At 45.4% G+C, this 25,278-nt stretch overlaps 3 protein-coding genes across 4 annotated transcripts; 2 read left to right on the top strand and 1 right to left on the bottom strand.

Annotated features, from left to right (window-relative positions):
• The first annotated feature begins 973 nt into the window (after positions 1–973).
• On the top strand, positions 974–6,412 carry suox (sulfite oxidase). Its single transcript, XM_076156742.1, has 5 exons — positions 974–1,082; positions 2,942–3,012; positions 3,267–3,441; positions 3,783–4,055; positions 4,290–6,412. The coding sequence occupies exons 2-5, from the start codon at positions 2,954–2,956 to the stop codon at positions 5,508–5,510; spliced, it is 1,728 nt and encodes a 575-aa protein (XP_076012857.1). The 5' UTR covers positions 974–1,082; positions 2,942–2,953; the 3' UTR covers positions 5,511–6,412.
• A 2,897-nt stretch (positions 6,413–9,309) lies between these two features.
• On the top strand, positions 9,310–13,013 carry mmp19 (matrix metallopeptidase 19). Its single transcript, XM_076156775.1, has 9 exons — positions 9,310–9,462; positions 9,606–9,691; positions 10,261–10,391; positions 10,898–11,110; positions 11,203–11,448; positions 11,589–11,714; positions 11,946–12,110; positions 12,196–12,323; positions 12,433–13,013. Exons 1-9 carry the CDS (start codon positions 9,364–9,366, stop codon positions 12,661–12,663), a joined length of 1,425 nt encoding a protein of 474 aa, XP_076012890.1. The 5' UTR covers positions 9,310–9,363; the 3' UTR covers positions 12,664–13,013.
• A 465-nt stretch (positions 13,014–13,478) lies between these two features.
• LOC143005180 (transmembrane protein 198-like) lies at positions 13,479–24,910 on the bottom strand. 2 transcript variants are annotated; one of them, XM_076156411.1, is made up of 5 exons: positions 24,561–24,910; positions 15,789–16,046; positions 14,791–15,366; positions 14,518–14,666; positions 13,479–14,358 (listed from the first exon to the last, which is right to left on the bottom strand). In XM_076156411.1, the coding sequence occupies exons 2-5, from the start codon at positions 15,940–15,942 to the stop codon at positions 14,209–14,211; spliced, it is 1,029 nt and encodes a 342-aa protein (XP_076012526.1). In that variant the 5' UTR covers positions 15,943–16,046; positions 24,561–24,910; the 3' UTR covers positions 13,479–14,208. The 2 variants fall into 2 exon arrangements, with proteins under 2 accessions (XP_076012526.1, XP_076012527.1); XM_076156412.1 differs by having other exon boundaries at positions 14,589–14,666.
• Positions 24,911–25,278: the final 368 nt, after the last annotated feature.

The following is a 25,278-nucleotide window of genomic DNA, read 5'->3' as shown; positions in this document are numbered from 1 at the left end:
ATTAATTCTTGAGAGATCATATGTTAAAATTTATCAGGAGGCTTGGAGAAACTTTGAGAAAAAAAGAGTAATTTAGCCCCGGGGAACTGTTGCTATAGCAGCGCAGTCACGAGAACAAACTGTGTCAAGAGTTATATTTTGTTGCGATTCGCCAAACAAGACAAGGCCCACATTGGCAAATTCTAAACAAGGGAAACAGACAAGAATACAAACTTGGCCAGATACACACACACACACACACCTGCAGAATCTGCTATCTTGGTATCAGGTCTTTGCATCTGCATTTATTATGGTGGCATATTTATACCAATCTAAGACTTCCTCATTACCTCCTGTTCCAGGAATCTTTCAAACTAAAACTGAATGTGCAAACAAAACCTGAATCAGCAAAACTGAATGACTTGAATGCAATATAAACTGTCATGACACACCTAATGTACATAATACTTACATAGTACTCACTGCTGTTACCTGCCTTCATCCATTGTTTTCATGAGGGGGCATCATTTCTCATGAAGGGAACTTAGCTTCCACATATTAAGTTGATATTATTGATATTACCTGCTTAGCATGACTTTAACTTGTTGTTGACCGTGTCTAAAAGGTGCCCAGTCTCTCAGAGCTTCTCTTTAAACAGAGCAAATGGTTCCTTAAATGACAAGATGGACACCTATAGGATATACCACCCTCATGGTTTCTGTTAGATGGTGAGGACATGGATAAAATATTGATGAATCATCCATCAACAGGGGCTATTTCTTGGGATTTGTGGGTAGCTACATACTGTTCTATGTTTTGTATAAAAGTCAGGTTCAAGATTCTGATTAAAGTTTACAAGAATTTGAAACTTAGATACCATTCTTTATGTTTCCTGTGTGAATGAACGAATTGATCTGTCTAGTAGTAGCAGACCACAAAAATGATGTGCACCGGGGGTGTACAGATGTACAGGTCTGACATGTCCGAGTTTCCTCGAACGTCTCAGCCTGTGCTACGTTTGCGGGCGTCCTGCTGAGCACCAGACCTCTGGGATTTTTCCTCAGTGGAGCATCGCTGCCCTTAAAATCGGCTGTAACTCACAAGTGAGTAGTTTAAGTTTGACCTCTGTTCTTCCTCAGATAAATAATCAAATACAAACTTTTCAGCTGCTTGATAAGGACATGTTCGTGTGACGTAAACCACCAGACATTTCTGTTAACTTGAGACCGCGAGCAGGCTAACAAGAACAGCCTTGCTAACGCAACATTGTAAACTAATCAAATAAGCCCACGCGATGATGTCAGAGTCAGCTTTAACCTAAACAAAATTGTACAAAGAGTAAAATAAACAAGACTATTGTTTTTATATCAAATCCTCAAGGGCTGATCCGAACGAGTTGTATCGAAACTGCATCGTTGTTTACGTCACTAATTCTCAATCGATAATGGTACTGTGACACCAAACAACACACCGAGGACACACTGGGAAACACCAGATACAATACATGTAACAGGAGTGGATGGAATCTACTCAAAATAAGTCTCCGTGTTTGTTTTAAGAGCTGCTCATTGAATTGTTTACATTTAATCACTGCTAAATGAATAATAATAATAATTGAAAACGATGTTGGCAAGATATTACATCCGGAGAGATCATAACGCAGTCAGGTGTTTTTCAAGCACTAAAATAGCATTATAGTTTATGAATAATAACAACAATAACAATAAAATAGAATAAATAAAGTGTTTCTTTCTTTTCTTCTTTCTCAATAAGAATGTTAAATGTTCCCAAAGTAAGTTTGACCTAAGCAGACATTCCTGCCACTGTAAATGTGCTCTTGAGAAACAGGAGGCGATATGGAAGTAGTCCTCCTCTATCTGCTGGCAAACATACTACCTTACTGCCCTGTGATAACCCCAACTATCTGCTACTCCCTCTGATAAGGCAGTGATGTCAGTTTAAACTTTACCTCATTAAAATGTGCCAAACAAGCCTGTGTATCTAATCCAGGTTCTATGATGTTGTTAGTGATTACATCTGTCAGAAGTGTGTGTGTGTGTGTGTGTTTTCTCCCTCAATAAGCCAAGTGGGTAATAGATGGAAGACCTTAAATCAATCAGAGACGAAAGACCATAAAAGGAAGAAACCATAAAAGCTACTGTGTTACCCAAAGAGGTTGTTCTAAGTCATAGGTTAGATATAAGAGACATTTGGTTTCAATCAAAATCTCAAAACAGATAGTGTACCTCATATGTATAGAAAAGCATTGAAAACTCCTGTTAAACTACATTATCCTGCTTGATTACAGTTGCGCAACGGATGGCCTAACTTTACTATTAAATTGTAAACTGTGTAAACCACATGTGCTGTGTACTGAGAGAGGAATAACTGCACACAGAAGAGTAAACATAAGCCTCCATTAACTTTACTGAGGCTGAAACTAACTCCTCCCCCTCATTCACACCCCCTGAGTCGGTTGGCTGGTTTGAGGTCAGAGGTAAGCTCTGATTGGTCAGATGAGTAGGAGTCGAGTTTTCAAGTAAAAGACATCTGACATGTGTTGGTTATATTCAGAGCTTAGTGAGCTGGGCTGGAAAAGCGATATAAAATAATTCAAACTGGTGAATTAATAAACAAAGTTGAGGGACTATTGGTAGAAGCGTTTATGAACAAAACATATATTAGCTGATGTGGCATTGGCAGTTTTGTTTACCACCGTTACCTCACTGCAAACTCATGTCGATGTTGTTCAGCACGCTCATTCTGTGTCTGCTTCGCTGGAGGACACACTGCTCCTTCATTTTACCATTTCATTCACGTTTTACTCCGGCCGTGTCATTTTTCAAATCAGGGGGTGGAAAGCTGCTGCTCAAAGCCCAAATCCAAGCTGATTTGGCTGGAGCTGTGAGCTGCACCATACTGGAATCTTTTACTTCTGGTCTAACTCAATTTCTCTCCACAGAAGACCAATGCAATGCTGCTTCTCAGACGCTGCCAAACCCTGACGAGATTTGGCTCTCGCAACACTGAAAGGTACTGAAACATTAAAGTCTCAGGTCCCAGACAGTTTATACACCTGACATTTGTGTCGCCTGCCAGCAGCTTATAGAAGCTTGACTCATCCAGTCTGAACGAATACACTTTCAATTTGACAAAGGTATTAACACACACGGCCCTGAAACAAGTTCAGACTGATTTGGTATTTAATACATTTTTGCATAGAGACTAAATAAAGTTTCCACTCAAATCTAATAAGCTACATTTCCTTTTTCTTTTTGTTTCCAAAGACACCTACGGGTGCCCTCTGCTGTGGCGTCGTGTGCAGTTCGTCTGTGGAGCAGCAGAGAGGAGCAGAGATCACAGCAGCATGGCCGTGGTCTCAGCTGGAGACACACCCTGGCAGGACTGCTGGCTGGGACGGGGGCCGTGCTGGCTTATGGCCTCCATCACCACCGCCACAAGGTCAGAGGATACATGTTGGCAGACGATTGATGTCATTTTGCAAGGTTGCGTTTCACTGTCGCCTCACGACATGAAGTTCCTTGGTTTGAATGTAGCTCAGCCCAACTGGAGCCATGTTCTCTACACGTCTGTGTGAGTTTCCTGCCAATAGTGAACTGGAAATGGCCCGTAGGTGTGAATGCGAGCGTGGATGAGCTCTTCTGTGTCTGCATGTTTGCCCTGCTGCTCTGCCAGTGACCTCTGGCACAGGCTCCAGCTCCACACCACCCCAGGGTGCAGGATCAGTTTGTGTGGATAACACATAGAAAATGTCTCTCTCTCTCCCTCTCTCTCTCTTTAAGGCTGAGCAGGCAGACTCCATCGGTGACAAAACTGCCACGAAAGACTCCACTCTTCCCATCTTCAGCCAGGAAGAAGTGACCAAGCACCGCACCCTGGCAGACCGCGTGTGGGTCACCTACAAAGGCGGCGTCTACGACATCACCGACTTTGTGGCCATGCACCCCGGAGGCGATAAAATCATGCTGGCAGCCGGCGGGGCCATCGAACCTTTTTGGGCGCTTTACGCTGTACACAACCAGGAGCACGTGCTGGACATGCTGGCAGAGTATAAGGTGAGCCGGCTGCTGCTTTCCTTTAATGATTAACACAAAGTCTGTAAGGTGACAGCAGGCGCATGAGAAACATTAAGCCCGACACACACGCCATTTGTAAGATGTGACACCAACATGAGGTCAGTCTGCTATAAAAGAACAAAACAAATTGAGGTGAGAGGATCAATTTATTCTGGAGTGTTCAATCTCGACGTCGTCCTGATTAAACTTCTGTGTGTCTGTGGTCAATCAAAGGTGGGCGAGCTGAGTGCAGAGGACCAGAAGAAGCAGCAGACCGTTAAATCGTCCGACCCGTATTCTTCTGACCCGGAGCGCCACCCGGTCCTGCGCATCAACAACCTCAAGCCCTTCAACGCCGAGCCGCCGCCGGAAATCCTCTCTGACAGCTACATCACCCCCTCCGCTCTGTTCTTCAAAAGGAACCACTTGCCCGTCCCGCAGGTGGACCCGGCGTCCTATCGGCTCCACGTGGAGGGACTGCCCGGGGGGGCGCTGACGCTGTCCTTAGACGACTTAAAGAAGTTTCCCAAGCATACCATCACCGCCACGCTACAGTGTGCAGGTAACAGGCGCTCTGAGATGAATAAGGTCAAGCAGGTGAAAGGACTGAACTGGGGCATCGCCGCCATCAGTAACGCCACGTGGAGCGGCGCCAGGCTGCGGGATGTGCTTCAGGCCGCCGGCTACCACCCGGACGTGGCCCAGTGGGCTCGCCACGTTCAGTTTGAAGGACTAGACAAAGACGTGACGGGGACCACGTACGGCGCCTCCATCCCTTTAAATAAAGCCGTTAGCGAGGAAGGCGACGTGCTGCTGGCGTACGAGATGAACGGCGAGGATATTCCCGCAGACCACGGCTACCCCGTCCGGGCTGTGGTCCCGGGCACAGTGGGCGCACGCAATGTGAAATGGCTGGGCAAGGTCATCGTGAGTGCAGAGGAGAGCAACAGCCACTGGCAACAGAACGACTACAAGGGATTCTCACCCGGGACCGACTGGGACACGGTGGACTTCAAGACGGCTCCGGCCATCCAGGAGCTGCCCATCCAGTCGGCCATCACGCAGCCAGCAGACGGCGCCGTGGTCGACCGCAGCGCAGAGGAGGTGACCATCAAGGGGTATGCCTGGAGCGGCGGAGGTCGAGAGGTGGTGCGAGTAGACGTTTCCCTGGACGGAGGGAAGACGTGGCAGGTGGCACAGCTGAGGGGCGGCGAGCGGGGACAAGCGTCCTCGCCGGGACGAGCCTGGGCCTGGAAGTTGTGGGAGGTGACGGCGCCTCTTCCTCCCGCCGCGCAGGAGCTGGAGCTGGTGTGCAAGGCGGTGGACGACAGCTACAACATGCAGCCCGACTCGGTCCCGCCCATCTGGAACCTGAGGGGGGTGCTGAGCAACGCCTGGCACAGAGTAAACGTGAAGATCAGGGAGGACGAAGACGAGGACGGAGACGAGGAGTAGACGACGTTACGGATGCACAGAGCGGCGACACCCGATGACCTCAGTCCTCACAGACGAGACGCACCTGTCGCTCAGACGCAGAGATGCTACCGTACGAGCAGCGAGACAGACAAAGACAAAGACACACAGCCTGAGACGGTTTCATGTTGCCTGTGAGATTAGAGAGAATTCCAGAAGTTCATGGACACAGAAGTCAAGCTTGTGATGGAGTGAGAGCAAAGCCAGCACGTTTCCTCTGTCTGTGACCTTAATCTGTCACACCTGGCTTCAAATATGTCCTTCCTTTGTAACCATTTCTGACATTCTTAACCTTGACTGTGAAGATTAAATGAGATTTATGCATCATGTAAAATCAAAAGTAGATTTGTCTAGAGGATAAATTATTGACTGTACTGATACACTGATGTACACGTCTGGATTCTAATGTATATTTACAGGCGTATTGTGTCATGACTACGTTAGACTGAGGCGACTGAAGGTGTATTCCCTCACACACACACACACAGTGATCGGGGGTCAGATTTATCGACCTGCCCGACTTCCCTCTGCGATGTGTGTGAGGAGAAGCTTTCTAAGGTCTTGTGGATGATTTAAACAATAAGTGAAGGAAAGAAGGGAGGAGTGTTAAATACCGAGTCAAGGTCAGGTTAGACCTTTCTGGGCTCTGTTGCCAAACACCAAAATATTTACCTTTTTTTTTTTTATAGTTCTTTCTGGAGTGGAATGCTCACACAAGCTTTCCACTAAGGAACACCTTACACCTCTAACATGATGGAAACCTTCAGCGGTGTTAAAGCGAAGCCATTCATGCCACGCTGAAGTGTAAACCTCACAGAAGTGTGTGTGTGTGTGTGTGTGTGTGTGTGTGTGTGTGTGTGTGTGTGTGTGTGTGTGTGTGTGTGTGTGTGTGTGTGTGTGTGTGTGTGTGTGTGTGTGTGTTTGCTTGTAAGTAATAAACTGGTCAAGCTGTGTTGCGACATCCGACCAGTGTATGTATGATGCACAGTGGTGGTGGTTTGGTCATGGTTGAGGTCATTTATAGTTTGACACACCAAGCTCAGGATGTCTTAAAATAAGCTAAGCCCAGACCGTCTGAGGGAATTATGTTGAATTCTCAAGAAGTAATTTATGAGGGAATGTAACTGCTTGTGCTGATTCCAGTTTTGATTTCACTGATGCTTTTTCTACGAAGTGAAAATTCCATGAATCATGAATCTTAATATTAAAATTTGACAAACTGGATGTCTTCTGGTGTGTTGAGTTCATTTGATGTTTGTGGGTTTTTACAGATTATACAGTAACTGAGTTGTGTTTAAAACAGACTCCATTATGAGCCCTGGAACCTCTTTTATTATTTCTATGTATTCTTTTTGGAATGAAATGTGAGGGTCTGATTTCTTCAGTATCGTGGCCTTTGCCTGTCCGGTAGAGACAGAAGCTGCTATGTGCTGAATATATTAATAGCCTTATTAGGTAACTTATAAAAATATGCTTCACATCCTGTTACATCCTTAGTTTTATTTAAAGTTGAGACTTTTGCTAAAATTCAGTTTTACTTCTCTAAAATAAAACAAGATGATGTGGTTGCAAGGTGATCTGTCATACAGAGAATGTGTTATATTACTACATATTGCTATTTTGGTTATCAATTGTGGTAATGACAGTTGACACATACTCAGACTGTCATACAGGCACGTGCTGCACCACCAGCATAAAGTCTCAGCGGCAAAGTAGAAACACAGGCTTTGTTGCCTTTTCTGCTGCTTTTGCTTTGTGAATTCCCAGATGTAGAAGTGGATTCTGCACATTTACAGACAACTTCCTGTGAAAAAAAAAAAAGATTTCCCTTCTGGCTTTGTAACTTGGCAGCAGGAAACAAAAGGGGAACTATGGACTTAATAGATGATTTTCTTAGAAGAAGGGGCTGAGTGCAAAGTTTAGTCAGTTCCTGTATGTTCCACTCATGATAGATTTCTTAGTTTAACAGCATCTCTCGTAGAGGGGGGGGGGGGGGGGGGGGGGTGAGCTTTGCTGGGAAACAAGTCTTGCAGAAAACTCTGTTCCCTTTGTGACGTTAATTCCAAGTCAAACTCATCATTCTGCTCCGTTTAACCGTGACTCACAAATGACTAAACTTGTGGTGAGCAGATTCATGTTGATCAGATAAAGGAGACACGTTTATGGTTTTGTTTACAGCTGTGAGTGGTAATCTGTTTCAGATATGTAAACATGTTGCCGACACAAGTATTCCTGAGGCACTGCATCAAAAGAGAGAGAAAGAAATAGCGAGAAATCTGCTTACTTCTGTGGCATAAAAAGCCGAGATCAATCAAAACAATGGAAAATATGAGGTTTTGTATAGATTGTATGAAGACTGAAGCTGCCTCAGTTTTAGAAGGGTAAAACGCTGATGCTAGCTGTTTTGGGTGCAAAATGCAAACCAGTGCACGACGGCCTTCATGTCGCACAGTGAGGAATGTGCAGCATTTGGACTGAGGGAGAATAAAACTGTTTGAGTGAAAAAAGTCTACGAGTAATTCTTGTTTTCCATTATTTAAACAATTTATTAAATAAAATAGTGCCTCATTGATGTTGAAAGTCATCAGTCATTGTAGCCGGTGGAAGACGGACTAGTTCACTTGGCGCACGAAGACAAAGACGAGCCTTTATTTATAATGTGCATGTCTCGTCTCAGTTTAAGGTGCCAACTATCCATCACACGCTGACATCTTGACACCAGCTGCTTGGGTCACTCATGGTGCAGTAACATTTATCTTGACCTCTGAATACAACAGAGCTATTGTGATCATATCCAATATTTTTTAGGATCCAGTACAAATACTCCCTACAAGGTCGCAGCTGTGTGAGAAATGTAATAAACGCTTTATCAGATACTCCGGGACAATCCAATAGAACACTGACGCTATAAATCCTGCTGTGAAATTTGTTTCTAATATTTTGTCCGACCCTATATCATGCAGGGGCGAGGCAGAATATTGGAAAACAAAGGTAGGATTCACAGAGTTGTGCACAGGCGTATCTTATAAAATGTTCAATGCTTGTAAATCCATACTTTGGACTTCATTTTCCACCGCCTGGCTGGGAAGCAGGTTTGTCGAAAACAATAAATCGTCCAACAAATCGATCCGGAATGTGCCGCAGCAGGTTCATTGTGCTTAAAATGAGATGATTTGCCCCATAAAAGCCAGACAAACTGCTGGACAGACTGAATACACTGCTGAAATTAGGCTGTTATCACTGAATTAGTGCAATTGGGATTGCGATCAACTTCAGTCAACTAATGAATGTACAATATGTCTGGCGTACTGACAGAAATAAAACCATAACCGGACATCATAACTCTTATTTTATCGTTTACAAGTAATACACTTGGTCTGGGTCAGTCCTGAATGAAACATTAAAGGTCTAAGAACAAAATAAAGAGGGGCCCAGATCTGCATCCTGTGGTTTATAACCTCAAAATTCCCACCTACGGCCCTGCTTTGCATTAAAGCATAGGGGTTCAAAATGAGGTCACCGGACTACCCCATGCTCCTGAATTGCACTACGGGAAAAAAAGCTACAGTAAAGTCTGCAGGCTGCACTGGAGTCTGGAGTGGAGTGTGTAGATGTTCTGCTCCAAACAGCTGTACACTATAACAGCAGACAAATTGGCCGCTTTAGCAATCCTCATTCTTTGGAGATGGCTCATCGTTGCCACAGGTCTGACTCATCCACTGGCTCGCTTAAAGCTGCCGGAGCGCTCAGACGACCGTCAGACGCTGCTGTGGGCCTCTGCTGAGCACTTTGAGGTTCCACTGCACTCACTTAGAAAGTTCTAAGAGTTTCCGCAATGGACTACACGGGGTCGCTTCTGCTGCTGCTGGTGCTCAGTCTCAGCGGTGCACTCTGCGCCGTGGTGCAGCACTGGGCTGAATTAAATGAGGCTCAGGTAAGATTTTGTCTCTAATCTCTAATCTCTCTCATATGTCCACAGGCTAGTATTCTTCTTCTTGCACTTTCAGTTTTTGCAGTATTTGAGCTACTGTGTACAGTTGAGAAATGGCAGCTGTTGCCTGTGTTTGCTTTTCACAGGAATATCTGAGGAAGTACGGCTACCTCAGTGAAACCACTGACCTCACTGACGCGCAGGACCTGGAGGAGGTCATAGAAGCGCTCAGGTAATAGAGGCTTCTGCCCGTCTGTGAGAGCTCATTAAAGGCGAGACAAGGAAAGCAATTAAGAGAGGAGTTTCATGACATAGACTCAACCTGGACTCACACAAGTCCACTCACACATATGATGACTTGAGAGTAAACTGGACAAAGACTTGCAACTCCACTTTGGCATCACTGACTTGTGACTTCACTTGGACTTAAAAAAAGATGATATCCTCATGAAATTAAACAAATATCAACTTTTATGTTCAAATCTATGTGCATTTTCATGAAACTCTACAGTTTATTCATAAATATTCATTTCAAAAAGCTTCCACAATCAACAATACTACTCAATACACTGTCAAGACTTGTTTAGGACATCAAAGGCACTTTTGGATTTGATTTGCTTGAAACGGTTCACTTCTGTTTCTGGACACTTTTCTAGTCTTGTTTTGCAATTGTTAATCGCTCTTAAAATGTTGTTGCTTCCCAGTTGTTTTGGCTTAAATAAACTTTTGCATCTCTCAAGGTGAAAACAAAAGTAGTGAAAAAATGAGATCCAAGTCTTTGGGATGGTTTGTTCCCTGCAGGGCGTTTCAGAGGGTGACTGATCTGCCTCCCACTGGAGAAATCGATGAAGCCACCCTGGCTGTGATGAGGCAGCCCCGCTGTGGCATGGAAGACCCATTCAACAAGAAAAAACACAAATTCAGAGTGATGGGTGAGTGTGAAATGTGAAAGTTATAGGTTCTTACTTTTGTGTTATTGTATCTACAGATGTTTTTTAACTGTACTCTTGACAGTTTGTCCTGTAGTTGTGTCCTAATGTGACAACTGGTCACAATAATTAAGTCATAAAAAAAGAATGGATATGTCAATTTCAGGCTTTTGGATTTAATTAATCTCGAAAATGGGTCAGATTTTGTAGATATGATGTATTTCATAAAGTATGTTAGCATACCTGTGTGAGAGAGGAGCAATAGGATCTAATTGTTGTCTCTTTTCTCAGCTTGCTGACAATTCACTTTTAGTGTAACTTTTAAATGACTTCTAAGTTAAAGTTTAACTTCAGTAAAAGTTGCATTACTGAAAAACTGCTGAATTGAATTACTTGTGTCATAAACCTTTGCCTTTAGCCAATCATCTTTTGCCTGTGGAGAGATCTAATGGCCTTGATGTGGTCTTGAAAATAGAATAATTACAATGAAATGCTTCGTCTCTTCGAAGGTCATTGGCGCAAGAGAAGCCTGACCTACCGCATCTACAGCTACACGACGGACATGACGAGGGCCCAGGTCAAGACGGCCATCCGCTTCGCCTTCAGGTACTGGAGTAATGTGGCCGATCTGACCTTCAGAGAGGTGGAATACGGCAAAGCGGACATCAAGATCTCCTTCCACGAGAAAGATGGATACTGTGCTGTGCCCTTTGATGGCCGCGGTCAGTTCAGATAAACAAAGACTGCTGCACTTAATGTCTCACGTCAACAATATCAATTCATTCAATCATTCATTTCCATATTCCACATGCAGGTCGTGTACTGGCCCATGCTGAGTCGCCAGAATCAGGTATTGTTCATTTTGATGGGGACGAGTTCTGGACAGAGGGGACGTATTATGGCACAAATCTACGCATTGTGGCTGCCCACGAGATCGGCCACGCCCTGGGTTTGGGTCACTCTCAGTACTCCAATGCTCTGATGGCGCCAGTCTACTCTGGTTACCGTGTCAACTACAGGCTGCATTCTGATGATATCAGAGGCATTCAGGGATTATATGGTGAGTGCTTGTGCTATGCAGGTATTTCTGTCTAAGGGTCGTTGTTTACTTAGTATTTACTCTCCATTTGTAGCTTGAGCCATTTGTCGCACCGTCATACGATTCCTCCTCAAACTTCCTGCAACTTCTGTCTTTTACAGGTAGAAGCATCACCAACACGTCAGCCACTACCAGCAGCCCCAACAGCCTCTCCCCCGCACAGAGCAGCAACGCTACACAGAGCGTTCCAGATCCCTGCACTGCCACTCTAGATGCCATCATTTTAGGTGAGTTATGCCACAACTCACCTGGCATAAGAGTGCCATGAGTCTGAATGTCAGTTTGCTTCATTTGTCAGGTACAGAAGAGGTCAGATAATAGGTTTTTCCATTTTCATGTTTGTTTTGTTCACTCTTAAAAGGAAATCCTGTTGTTAAGACTCAAATATCAACATTTCGGGAGTGTACGATTAAAAATCAGTCACAATGGACTGATTGTTTCACTTTATGTTGGTTCAGGTCCCTGGAAGAAAACCTTTGCTTTCAGCGGCGATTACGTCTGGACCATCACAGATTTTGGCCACAACCCTCCTTTAAAAATTGACACGCTGTGGAGGGGTCTCCCTGGCAACCTGAATGCAGCGGTACATTCTCCAAGAACCAATAAGACCTACTTCTTTAAAGGTACAGCAACCAGTGTCCATAAGGATCGCTCTTATGTTGCATCTGTGTTGTGTGTTGCTTCAATTGACACTGTCACTGGTCACAGGCAATAAGGTGTGGAAGTATACCAGTTTCAGGCTGGACTACGGATACCCCAAAGAGGTGAAACGGATCCCTGGCAACCTTGACGCTGCCTTGTACCTGGAGAAGAACAAGAAGCTGGTCTTTATCAAGGTACTGATGATCAGAACACAAAGAGTTAAACTGTGTTAACATGGAACATCATTAGCAATGACAATGTGATGTATTGAGTAATCTGTGTGTATTCTGTCTCTCTGCTTAGGGTTCTCAGCACTGGCAGTGGGATGAGCTGAAGTTCAATGATCTGACTCGTTACCCAAAACCGCTCTACATGCTCTTCACCGGCTTGCCGTCCGGTTTGGACGCAGCCCTCACTTGGACCAACGGCAAGATCTTCCTCTTCAAGGGAGACAATTACTGGCGAATCAACAGGATGATGAGCGTGGAGAGAGGATACCCACTGAGCAAGAAGGAGCGCTGGATGAGATGCTAAGGTCGAGCCATCAGAGGGCAGCAGACACCACAGGGCCTGAGAAGCGAGGCCCCAGACCTTCCCAGGTGCCATAGCAACCACTCGACCTCAGTGGAAGGAAACTTTTGGGGACAATTTCACACCAAAATGACTGTGGGAATTTATTCAGTGGATCTGGTCACCACCAAAGTTTCACATACTACCCCCCCGCCCATACATTAGTTTGACATTTTGTCTAAGTGTAACTCTATCTGATCTATCTGTAACGATGTCTTTATCATCTCTACTCACACTGGACTGTGAGGGGGGAAACACTTTACAGACGTAGATGTTTGTCCTGAATCTTTGACATTTTTACTATTAAAGAGAAAAAGACATTGAACCATCAGTTGTAAAATGGTCTCTTAATTTAAGTGCCCCGTCGGGCCTCATGGATGAAAACGCTACAAAAACAGCCTCCAAAAATAATGAATGTTCTGTTTGATGAAAGGCTGGTCAGTCGTGCATTGTTTATCTGAAAAAAAAAAACAAAAAAAACTTTGGAACTTCCATGGCAACTGGCCATGGCGACCAATTACAGAGTAGGAAATCCTCCCCATGACCTGTTTACTGCCATTGAAATAGAGCTGCCAGTGTTGCTAAGCGCCCACAAAGACAAACAGAGATCTTCCTCGGATTCAACTAATAAGCGAAACTTTTCGTATCAAACACATTTATTTCTCTTTGCAATTTCTATCAACAGGTATGTACAGATTCAGGTAACACTCCTCGTTCCTGCACTCATACTCATAACACCAAAACAGATCATTCTTTGAAAAACAATCTACAAATTAACAGCAAACATGCTCCCATCTTTTTTTTTGTCCTTTCCCCCCCATCGCTACCACATACTTGTTCATAGTATAAATTAAATAAAACGTGTAGACGTAATACTCTCACACACACAAGCACACACACACACACAGAACTCACCTCCTATTTTGAAAGAAGCGACACAGCGAGAACAGAAAGGTTTAAAGGTCGAAACCGGCCACGCACCTAAAACGTCGAGTCATGTTTTACTATCAAATCACAGTTTGTCACAAAAAACACAAACACAAAAGAAGTTTTAATACCTTCGATCAACACGACCAAAAAGTTAAAGATTAAGACAGATTATAACAACACTTCCTGGCGACGGTTAGCGTACAGTACTCGTGCTTCATCATATGGAGTACACATATGATGAAGGCCTACATGTGAGCTTTTCCATCTTCATCACCAAACAAAATGTCCATTCCTGAGGCCCTCTGCTCTCTGTAATGTATTTAATAGACACTAAGAGGAAATGTAGGACCTTAACTGGGTTAGTATGTGTGTTTGGTGTGTGTCTCTGAGGAACACACTGATGTAGTGGTTATATCATTCACTTAACAGGGGCTTTGAAGCCGCTCCCTTCTGCCCAATTTAAGGGCTTTAATAAAGACCTTTAGCTGAGTGGAGACTGAGCAGTTAATATGATCTACTCTGCATTAGGAAGACACTTGGTGGAGAAGAAGAGAGTCTGTTCCCGTCTCCCGGTGGGGCTCAGACCCTGACGACTGGCGTGGTGGACGTGAGAGGCACAGTGGAGCCGGTTTCATAGTCAAAGTCGATCATGGCGTGGTTGGCCGTCCCCATGCTGCTAAGGGAAGTGCCTGTGCCCGTCTGTCTGTCCCGCAGACTTTGCAGGTAGCTCTGAGGGGAAGAAAGACACACAGGGTGAGCGACCTGCACACACACACACACACACATCTGTTGCATGCCTAGAAGAACACGGTTGAATTTCACTGTCACACAGCTAAGCACGACTGATGCCTCAAACTACAGCAAGGCGCCGTGTTGGGTGACACTGACCGGTGCCAGCAGATCCCCAGCATAACGTTTCACTGGGGTGGGTTTACGGCGGTACGTGCCTTCCTGCCCACCTGCCTGCTGCCGCTTCTTGGCATCCTTCTCCCGGATCCGCATCAACTGGACCCTCTTCTGTCTCCGACTGATAATAACTAAGGGAGGAAGAGGAGGAGGCATCAGAGGCAGCTTTGTAACACCACTTTATCATCAAATCACAATCATTATGGACACAAAGAGATTGTAATGGAAATACAATGTCTCTTAAACCATCCTTACCTTCAGTGTGAGAGAAGCTCTTGTCTGTCAGTTTCCACTGAACCAGTACTCCCATTAAGCTCAGAGCAGGCCAGATGCCCAGTATGACCCAGCTGTACCAGCACAGAGGCGGCCCAGGCGTGAGACGCAAGCACTCATACATGTGTGTGGCCAGCACCAGCATCTCCACAAAATAGTCAGCGCACACCGTCATGATAGCTGCCCCGAACACGGCCGTGGAGATGATGGTGAAGAGCTTCTGCCACTGCAGCGTCAGCACGGCGAACAGCATGCCGGCTCCCAGGAGAGCGCCCAGCGGCACCCACACTGACGTGGGAGTGTAGAACTGTTGTGTTACCAGCAGGGCGGCGAGAGCCAAGAGCAGACCCAGCAGCAGGCCGGTCATGAAGAGGCCGACGCTGCGCACCAGCATGGTGACCAGGCCGCACAGCAGGCCGATGCCGAGGCCGATCCCCGCGCTGGCCTCCACGCTCAGCTGCGTGTCCAGGACTCGCTCTTTGTGGCACAGCAGGAAAATGATGACCGAGCCGAACATGAGACCGGACAAGAACATGACGGCTTTGAAACAGCGGTAACCTAGAAGAGAGAGAGACAGGGAGAGAGATTGATGATGAACACACGCAATCATCATCATCATCAAGATCTGATTATGGACAGAGATAATGGACGCTGTCTTGTCCAAAGTCCTTACTAAGCTTTGCACTGTTTCCTATGAGACAAACAGCTGTGAGTTTTCCCCCCTTGGCAACCGTGTGCTGTGTTTACGTGTTTGTGTCCCAAGTTGACTCATCAAACGTTCAACACGGAACAGACACTGCCTGCTGCTGTCTGATGGGAAGGCAGCGACCGCAACAGATATTCATTAACAGAGCGACCGGCCTGATTCAATATAACTATTAAAGGACATAGAACAAATGCTTCTTGGATGGAGCGTCGTTGTGTGACCATCAGCAGGCTTGGTGTCGGTGAGTCAACGGCAGGATGTCTGGATTACTCACCGAAGAAGCAGTAGATGATACCAAACAGGCAACACATGGAGCAGATGACCGTGGGGATGAGGTCATACTTTCTCTCGATTTCCAAGCTGCACACGTCGACCTCGGCCACGCCCGCCCCCGCCGCCTCAGAGCCCAGCCAGGTGGGATCCGCCATTCCGGGGCCCGACGTCGGAGGCTTGTTGGGCCTTTCTGAAGTTCAGGACGAGGTTTGAAGCGCCAGGGTGTGTTATCTGAAGTCCATCTGAGCAGTTTGGTTTACTGACAGAGGAAGAAAAAAGATGTTGGAACGCTAAAATTGAGCACGGAACTGTTCAACCAATAATATGCTGACCTAAAGGGGAAGAAACCACGAGGACATACAGTATTTTTATGGTTCTATCTCTGTAATTACTAAAGATATGTTTGCACTTCACTGAATCAGCATCTCAGCGACACATGCGTGTCGCTGCGTCGTTGCATGTTTCTGCCTGATTCCTTCCATTCATGTCCATATCCATATCCGACACAGGCGGAGGAGTTAACGTTTTCTAACAGACTCGTTCCTATAGATCCTGCACTCTGGGTGATGATAAAAAAAAAAAAGTACGAAAAATTTGATTTATGCTTTGCCATTTTGTCTTCAAAGTTAAAAACAGTTTAGTTCAATACGCTCCTTTTTATTTTCCTTTCAAATTCACAGAAGGAAAGAGGATGAATTTGGCCCCAAACCGAATCAGATCAGATGGAGGGGCCATGGTAGGTGACCTGTGCTCTACATAGAGTGGAAGGATTTCAAGTCAAGTAAGTAAGTCAAGATGTTTAGCGGACACGGCATCTCTGTCCAAACTCAAAGCCTCCACCTCCTGTTTCCTGTAAGCGATTATCTGCACGTCCATGCTTATAAACTCCTGCTCTCTTTTTGTGAGTTTGGTCCCAGCAGACGTGCCTCACCTGGCGCTGGTCTAAGCGTCTCCGCTACAGTTAACAGGTTAAGCTGCGGGCCCACAGGGAGCCACGGAGGGCTTCGGTTGGGGCTGGATGCTTAGGGCGGACTAACTGTCTGCTCGGCTGCTGGCAGGCCTCCTCCTGCATGATCTCACCCCGGCTCAGATCCGATTACAGCTAAGTCACGTTTTCTACTCGGGAGAAGCAGTCAGGAACAGCCAGTCCTCTCCTTTCTCCTTCTTCTTCTTTCCCTCCCGTTTATCTGCCACGGTGTCGCTTTGATTTACCCCAGAGTCTCTCCACCTTAAAGCTACCTTTCCTTTAGGCTGATGTGTTGTTTTTTTGCCTTTGCCTCAGACACACGAGGCTCCCTATGACCTGCCTATGACTTTACACGGAAAAAATGAAGGCCCACTGGAAACTTTCCTCTTCTCCTCCAGAGTCACTTACAGTTTCCAATCACTTTGAACTGCAAGATCCCGTTTGTTTGCTGAAACACTGGAGACAAAATATGGAAAAAGTAACTGAACCGGTTGCAGCCTTGACACAACGTATGTGTGTGTGTCTTACATACTTAAATAATACTCTGCGGAGGTCACGTTTAAACAGCAACGACAACAAACAATGACAACTGTCTGCATATGAAGTAAACCTTAAACTAAACTGTAAAGATGAATAATAAGTTGAAACTGAGCTAAATTGTTTGGCTATTCTGTTGATTATAGAAGCAGTGAGAGTAAACTGGTCATAATGAGAGCGGGCCAAGAAGTAAAATCTTCTTTTTCCACCAAAATGAACACTTTCTAAAAAAGAAAGATCCCTGTGTATACAGATCATGGCTGTAATCTTCCCATCAGCGCCTGACAGCATAAAATGAAGAGCAGAGTCTGTTGGACTAAGATAACATCAAACTAAATGGAGGAACCTCGCTGCTCCGTGCTGTCGTTTCCCTCTGGTATATGGGTGTAACCGTGCGCTGGGGCCGATTTACTGTCAGGCTCAGTCTTCTCTTCTAAATCTGCATTCATGTCAGATCAGAATCCATTTTGAGGGTAAAACCTGATGCTGACCTCCACTATTGGATGTCACCGTTTGCTATTGCCGTGTTCTTTTTTCTCTTTAGAAGGACAATAAATCAGACATACGACAGCGCAGCACCAAACATGAGATTAATGTAATGAGCTGCTACACATCTAATTCAACAACAGAGCATTTAAAGGTGAATTACCCAGAGTGATGCAAGTCCATTGTTAGTGAACTCGACAGTTTAGGAGTGTTCCCATAATCAGAGGCCCTGAGTTAGTCCTGATTTAGCCCCTCTGGGCTTCCTGTCCACCTGCACACATAACCTGTATTTGTTTACTTGTGCAATACATAAAACCCTATAGGTTTGACAAAAAGCTTCAGATTGTATTTTAATCAATCTGCCGCGCTGTGTTTGAGGCCCCCCTATAGAAATAACAGCCCATCTTGACTTCTTCTTCTTCTTCCTCTTTGATACTAATAGTAATAATAGTAAGACACTGTGTGATACTTTTATAGTTATTACTGTAAGTGGATTGCAGTATAATATTCCTCAGCTTCCTCTCTTGCTTTTATTGGGCCCAAACTTGAACGGATGATGTGTGTTGAACTTATTGTTTTACATTGGAAACACAAAAAAACGTAATCAGTGCCGACAAGGAAGGAATCTCAAAATTTCACATTTGTACCATTTATCCAATTCTGTTTCTCTTAAATTTGATAATTTTTAAAAATTATTGGAGGGGCGGCGTTACCACTACACTATGAACTAGTTAGTAAGTTTCTTAAACTCTATACACACACACACATACCCATGCACATTCCCATGTCTCTGCCCCTCACGTTACCCCTCAGTGAGTCACAATGGTGTCCTATGTCTCGCAGGCTTGGAAGTCCTTGCCGCTGTGGGAGAATGGAGCCATTATGGGGCGTAACAAAGCCTCTGAGGCCCATGCTGTGACCTCTAGTGGCACTGAAGAGGAAATCATGCAGACCCAAAAAGGAGAGGACACAAAGATGGCCAGAGCGCTAAGGAGATTGGTAGGTCCCAAGTGTTTGCTTTGAGATGGGTGCCGAGTGTTGGCCTGCAGAGTTTGGGTGAGTGTGAGTGATGGGGGGGCGGGGGGGGGTTCTAGCTGGAAGCTGGACTGACTGAACTCTGTGGAGGCCCTGAAGCTTCCCAGCTGAATGTCCGGTAAGCTGATGTCGCCTGGCAACTAACTCAATGCAAGCCAACAGAGTTTAACATCTAGTTCTAGGAAGACCAGCTTGATTATTTGAAGCTTACAAAAATACAACAAATCACCCAAAAAATGTCCTAATGAGCGTTTTCCTCCTGAACACATGGTGCCGGGGCTAAGGAGCCGAGATTTGAATACTCAGCTGTCGCGAACCAGGCAGGCCGGAGCACTCTACATAGCTAATTTGGGTGTGTTTGATCAGGGGTGTGTGTGTGTGTGTGTGTGTGTGATCGCAGCCAAGGATCACAGCGAGGGTTTGGACTTGATGGCCGGGGCCAGCTGAGGCGTTCCAAACCTGCAACTTTGTGGCTCGTCTTGTCTGACCGCTTGACTTGGACAACTCGTCTCCATGCAGGGGTCTGTGCGCTGCAGTTGCACCCATAAATCACAGCACCCTCAGCTGAACACCCACTTAGCCCTAAGACAAACCTAACCATGGGAATAACACCTCGGGCGAAACTTGTGGCTACAACTGCTGAAATTGCTGTTAGGCCGCGCTGAGAACAAAGTCAAAAGAGAAATAAACATCTAGGCGCATCACAACATCTGCTCTCACACTGCTGCTTATTGAACAAGCGATCATATGGGGTTACACTTCCTGCCATACCGACATACAGGAAGCTCAGGCCCAGAAGAGCAGAAGAGGAAGTGGAGCTCATCAGGTTTCAGAGGGAAGGAACTGACCTCTTCTCGGTGCCGCAGAGAGAGACACAAACTAAGAGTGGGATTTGTTAAACACAGGGTGGGGGGGCTCACTTCACTTCACCATCAAACAAAAGCGTCACCACGTTTCAGCTGTGGAAACGAGGCGGCTAAACGAGACGTTGCACGGCTAAGAAAGAACAAAATCTGAGAAAAGCAAGTCGGATCATTAAGACGAAAGAGTCGGAGAGGCGCCTTTGCAATATGATGAAAATAAGCTTGTAATCTGCCCGGCATGCAGGATAATCTACAAATAATACTGCCATTGTGCCGTCAAGTTCCTCTACATGAGTGATTAATATGATTCAGAGCAGCGTTTTCAAATCAGAGGAGCGAAAGAAATCAACAATCCGACCCTGGTGATTCCCTCGTCACATTGTGTCCTTCCCTCCACTCACACACTGACACAGAGACACAAGGCTCAAAATCAAACTCCAGACTGAAACTTGAAAACCTTCTCTGTGGCTGAGTTTTAAGAGCTTTGGCTGAGCTCTGATCCAAGATGGGAACATTTGCATTCACGCAACACAAGTTTACCCGCGTGTCCCTGCCAGCCTCTGAATGCGGTTTGACAGACTGGATCCCGATCCCGCCTTCATTTCAGACGAGTTCACAAAGGTGTGTTGTGTTTACGGCATTCCTCATTTTATAGACGTGTGAATTGAAGTGAACTGGCTATTTGGTGTTAATCAGAGAATCGTGCGTAGATAACCAATCGTGTCATTCCAGGTCCACTCTCTTCAGTCAGCTGTCGTGTGTGTGTGTCTGTGTGTGTTTGTGTCACTGGGTCTTTCCTTTGATCGTCAGCTGCTCTGCTCACAGCAGTGCTTAGATAAATTGATGTACACAGTCATGTCAGGCATCACCACCTCCACATTACAAGAGCTACACTGAGAACTGGCTTCTAATCATTGGCAGGGAATTTTGGGAATGTTTGGGATTGGTCGGTTGCAGTGTGTAGACCCGGCAGCCGTTTCTCCGGGATTTATCTGAAATCTTCTCTGAAATTAACAACAATCAACCTACAATGTTGACCCTTGGTTGTGGATCTGAATGGCCACTTGTGTTGTAGCTATGTTTTTATTAATATTCGCCTGATGCGTGTGTGTCTGTGTGTGCGTGTGTGTGTGTGTATTCACTCCCTGATGTCTGCTGGGCTGTAAACAATAGAGGCCTTTTAGCTTCAGACTGCAGATCTACTTACAGAACTGAAACACAGAAATGGGCGCTCTCTGAAGAGTCACATGTCTTTGCTGCATGTAAACACATAAATCAGATATATCATTTTCAGGAACGCGGCCGAGCTCCAACTCTCTGCTCACAATCATCCAACATTTACACCCATTTCGCTGCAGTAAATGGGCCAAGTGTCCATGTAGCAGCATGGAGGAGCGGCACTGTGTGAAGGTTTGCGGTGGAGACTCCTGTCCAAAATCTGACAGCACACAAGCGGCCACACTGCTCAAGTGTCCCTGAGCAAGACAGCGAAACCCCACCGACCCCTCCAACCTCCACGTGAAAGAGAGGGATTGATGGGAGCATTAAACCTTCACAGGTATTATTACAATATAACCCCGCCAAAGCAAATAATTCCATCTCGGCCGGATCTAAAGGCTGAGGACTGAAATCATACATTTGTTGCAGTTGGAGCTCCAGAGCAACACGGTGGTGCGGACCCTCATGCGGTCCCTATATATCCTTGGCCCTTCCACTTCAGCTCTGTCATTTCCAGCGGCTCAAAGCAGCTATTTAAGCCTCTTTGTCAAATGCCAGAGTACAATAATTGCACCTCCTACAGCGCTCCCACGAGCCGAAAATATCACATATGTCCTTCATTTTCCAAGAGTGCAACACCCCTCTGCTGCCACGGGGAGAGGAACTACAACCGATATTTACAGAGCTATAAGTAGGACCATTCAAAACCACCGGTATCAGTTTTTATCTGGATTCCATATGACAAAAGGGGCATCGAACCCAAACCCCATCTGTCCATAACCACCCTGTGTTAAGTACTGTATATATAAACCTCAACAGTGGAAATGCATTACACTGAGGAAATCCCAGGCTGTTTGTAAGCCTATGAAGCCTTATGAAGTCTTTGTCAGCTAAGCAAGAAGAGAATGTGAGTAAGACGCACACATGGAGGGAATTAACAGAGTTCTGCGGCTCTGGATGTACACGGCGTGTAATCACAGTACGAGGAGAGTTGGCCTGTAGAGGAAACACACGTGGAGCTGGCTTAGCGTGACCTTACAGGCCTGATTTAATCCATTTACAATCACATAATCTAGGTATGTCACTTAAAACAAGCAGACCTCAATTTCAATCACATTATGGTGCGTAATATGACGCATATATGAGAAGAATTGATTTATTGACCGAACTAAAGAGTGATTATTCAACTTTCTCCTGATTACTTATCAATTATAAAGTATGCAGTGCTGAATAAAGGCTTAAAGTGTGTACTAAGTAATGACAGAGAGTTAAAAATCTGTATCTTCTGTATCTTTTCAAAAGAGTAGGGCAGCCGTGGTAGAGGATGACAGGGGCTGTAAAGATGTTTGGTGGGTTAAAATCATGCCAAGACTAACAAACACTTCATATTAAAGTCACTTTCAAATGGCTCCAGGTCACCTCATCTCCTTAAACAACATAGGGTTAAAGTCAGACCGGAGAGGATTTGTTCTGTGGGGTTAAACAGCACAATCTGATTTATTCTTACTTTGGCCCAAGACTTGGTAAGACCAAGAGGTAAATATGGAGTTAACTCCCAGAGTCTGGGACAGCAGAGATGATGAAGAATCCCACCAGTGTCTTGATCGGTAGAATCCTGACTGATTACTGGTGTTTAAAGACTTTACTAGAGTATACCCAGACAGGGGACAAGTGCTCAGACATTCAAACAAACCTTATAAACCTTGTCCTTGTAAAATGGGGACTCGTACGTCGCTATGAGGGTAAACTGGTCCACCGACCAAGACTCTCTCAGTGCTCTTAAGTATGTTTGGTATAATTTAGTGTTAAAACAGAGAGCATGTGTCATATTTGGTGATGTGATACATCGGTGTGGCACAAGTATTCTTCTTTTTTACAACATACCAGCAGACCCACAACGAAACGAGCCCCCGGCAAGTCTCCTAATTAAAAGTTAAGATGAAAAGCAGCATGTGCACTACAGCAGTTCCCCCCTCTCTCTCTCTCTTTCTCTCTCTCTCTCTGTGTGTCTCTCTCTCCCCCTGGCCTTTAGGCCTCTTTTCCTGCCGTCTCTTTTTCACCAAAAGCAGGGATGGGCTTCCTCTCGGCATTTTCAAAAGGGGCAAACCATCTGGTGCAGGCTGACAGAGTGGGTCATGTAGACGGAGGGGGGCCGTGTAACTACAAACTCGGCTCTTTGCAGTAAAGAGAGAGAGAGAGAGAGACAGAGAGAGACAGAGAGAGAGAGGACCTGAAGGCTGTCATCACACTGCCCAGAAACCCCAGAGGCACTCCCAGCCCGGATCACACAGCAGAACCGCAGGGCCCAGGCTTTTTGCACGCTACAACCCACTGAGAGACGAGAAAATGATCATTCTGTAGCCTATATTTTCCAAAAGAATATACAATCACGAGGCTAACTTTGTCCTGCATGTTTGGATTTCACATATATGGACAAAACTGTATGTATATATATATCGCCAATCAGTGTGTGAAGTTACATACCCTTGTGCCATCAGAGTGGGGCTGTGGTTACCCCGAGTAACTACCTGGTCACCCCTGTTGCCATGCAAACTCTACACAGGGCAGACTTACGTACTACAAGCAAGGCAGGAGAGCGTCTTTAAAGACATGTCTGACCTGCATTAGACACAGAGGTGAATGTTGCTCTTCTTTCTCGGTTTGGTATGAATATGGCCGACCATCAACACTTAGCCTAAAAAGGTAGAAATGTTTTGGGAATGCAGATTGGAAATGTCATCCACGATTCTCCTGGCAGGGTAATAACAGGGATAGAATGATACTTTGATGAAAAAGATATGAAGTCATTCTTTTCTGCCAACATTGACCTTTTATGTCCACATGAAAACGCTCCAAACTTGCATCTGGATTCAAAAATGCTTCCATATGACTGAAAACGCACTGAAACCATTTTCAGTGCGTTTTTTCCAATTGATTCTAGAAGAAATCCTGCCAATCCTAGTACTGTTGCTGCTGGTTCACATCTAGGTCACAGATTTCTATCTTACAATTTCTCCTGTTAGCACAACCCTGAGAAAAAATGTCCCCAACACCTGGGTGTGCCTGGGGCCCTCACAGTCCCCCAAGTCCAGGCCTGACTCTAGATACCTTATCTATATGCTGAGGCACATGCATTACTACACTGGCCTGCTCAATAACACTAAGACATCCTAACACTCACATTAGTGCAGATTTTTCACGATTTGGCATTGTATTCTTTATACAAACAACTTGCTGCTCTTTCTGCTGACAAAATGTCCTATTCTACATGCACAACCACTAATTTACATTTACTGACTGAAGCAGAATAAAAGAGGATGTGTGCGTGTTTGTGTGTGTTTTTGTCTTTGTGCTCTGCATGTCCCTCATATGTTTGTAACTCTTTGCAGGAGACCAGCGATGAGATCAGCCTGTAGCTACGTGTTATTACAAACAGTACCAGCTGTTCACTTTGGCTCTGGATCAGGATCTGGATCAGGATCTGGATCCAATAATCAATCTTGGGCAATACTAAAGTGCATGCAGCTATTGTTTCCATTTAGTCAACTGAACTATGGAGCTTAATAACGTCATCGTAATAACGAGGAATAATACAGTATAACCTCGGGTTGTTGTTAGTTAGCAGGCAGAGTTAACTTGTTGCTTTGGTCGAGGGTTTGAAACTCACCGATGGTCCTGCTTGCTCGGCGGCGGCGTGAACTTCTCCTGTCAGGCAGGAAAAACACTTCACCATTCACAAACACAAAGCGGCGGGACGCGACCAGGACAAACCGGTTTCCCCTCACTTCACCCCGGGCTCCGTCTGTCTACAGTCCCATGGTCTCTCCTCTGCCTCCTCTTCCTCTGGTGGCGAAGAAGAAGTGGCCGCACACTACTAACTGTCTCCCCTTCGTTCGTTGGTTAAAATCGAGATATACCGTTAATCTGAACGAGTCGTCGTCACTCTCTCACACACACGCTCACACACACTCATGCACACACTCCTTCCTCCCTTCGCTCTGTCTGTCTCCTCCTGAACTGAATTAACACTCAAAAAAACACAAAGGAGGAAAAGTTTTCCCTCCTCCTCCCTCCCTCTGAGGTAAACCCCTCGTTGTCCACCCAGTGTCGTCACGGAGGTCCGCTAAGGAGGAGGAGGAGAAGGGAGATTAGGATGAAGCTCTTCAGTAATAAACGCGTCCAATCTACGGGGATTACCTTTCATTTCTACTCACAGTTGGACATTATTAAACAGAGGAGTGCACTTCTACTGAAACTTTAATTAACCTCTCTCGTTGTTTTATTCAAACAGCCCATATCTGTAAAGTTAAAGACTACATCATGTGAGAAGAGGCACATTTATTGAAATCTCTATTAATTATTATTTAATGGAATCTTTATTAAGG

Source organism: Genypterus blacodes, unplaced genomic scaffold, assembly GCF_046128005.1.
Source record: "Genypterus blacodes isolate CSIRO-AG114 ecotype Tasmania unplaced genomic scaffold, CSIRO-AGI_Gbla_v1 ptg000070l_1, whole genome shotgun sequence".
Taxonomy (NCBI): Eukaryota; Metazoa; Chordata; class Actinopteri; order Ophidiiformes; family Ophidiidae; genus Genypterus; species Genypterus blacodes.
The sequence above is the reverse complement of the archived record's forward strand: the minus strand, read 5'-3'. Positions and strand labels throughout refer to the sequence as shown.

Excerpts from the sequence above, each read along its gene's own strand:
- suox (XM_076156742.1), top strand. The coding sequence starts at position 2,954 with ATGCTGCTTCTCAGACGCTGCCAAACCCTGACGAGATTTGGCTCTCGC. Across the intron at positions 3,013-3,266 it reads GGCTCTCGCAACACTGAAAG|ACACCTACGGGTGCCCTCTG; the intron begins GTACTGAAACAT and ends TTGTTTCCAAAG. Across the intron at positions 4,056-4,289 it reads ACATGCTGGCAGAGTATAAG|GTGGGCGAGCTGAGTGCAGA; the intron begins GTGAGCCGGCTG and ends GGTCAATCAAAG.
- mmp19 (XM_076156775.1), top strand. The coding sequence starts at position 9,364 with ATGGACTACACGGGGTCGCTTCTGCTGCTGCTGGTGCTCAGTCTCAGC. Across the intron at positions 9,692-10,260 it reads GAGGTCATAGAAGCGCTCAG|GGCGTTTCAGAGGGTGACTG; the intron begins GTAATAGAGGCT and ends TGTTCCCTGCAG. Across the intron at positions 10,392-10,897 it reads ACACAAATTCAGAGTGATGG|GTCATTGGCGCAAGAGAAGC; the intron begins GTGAGTGTGAAA and ends GTCTCTTCGAAG.
- LOC143005180 (XM_076156411.1), bottom strand. The coding sequence starts at position 15,942 with ATGGCGGATCCCACCTGGCTGGGCTCTGAGGCGGCGGGGGCGGGCGTG. Across the intron at positions 15,367-15,788 it reads TATCATCTACTGCTTCTTCG|GTTACCGCTGTTTCAAAGCC; the intron begins GTGAGTAATCCA and ends TCTCTCTTCTAG. Across the intron at positions 14,667-14,790 it reads GAGCTTCTCTCACACTGAAG|TTATTATCAGTCGGAGACAG; the intron begins GTAAGGATGGTT and ends TTCCTCCCTTAG.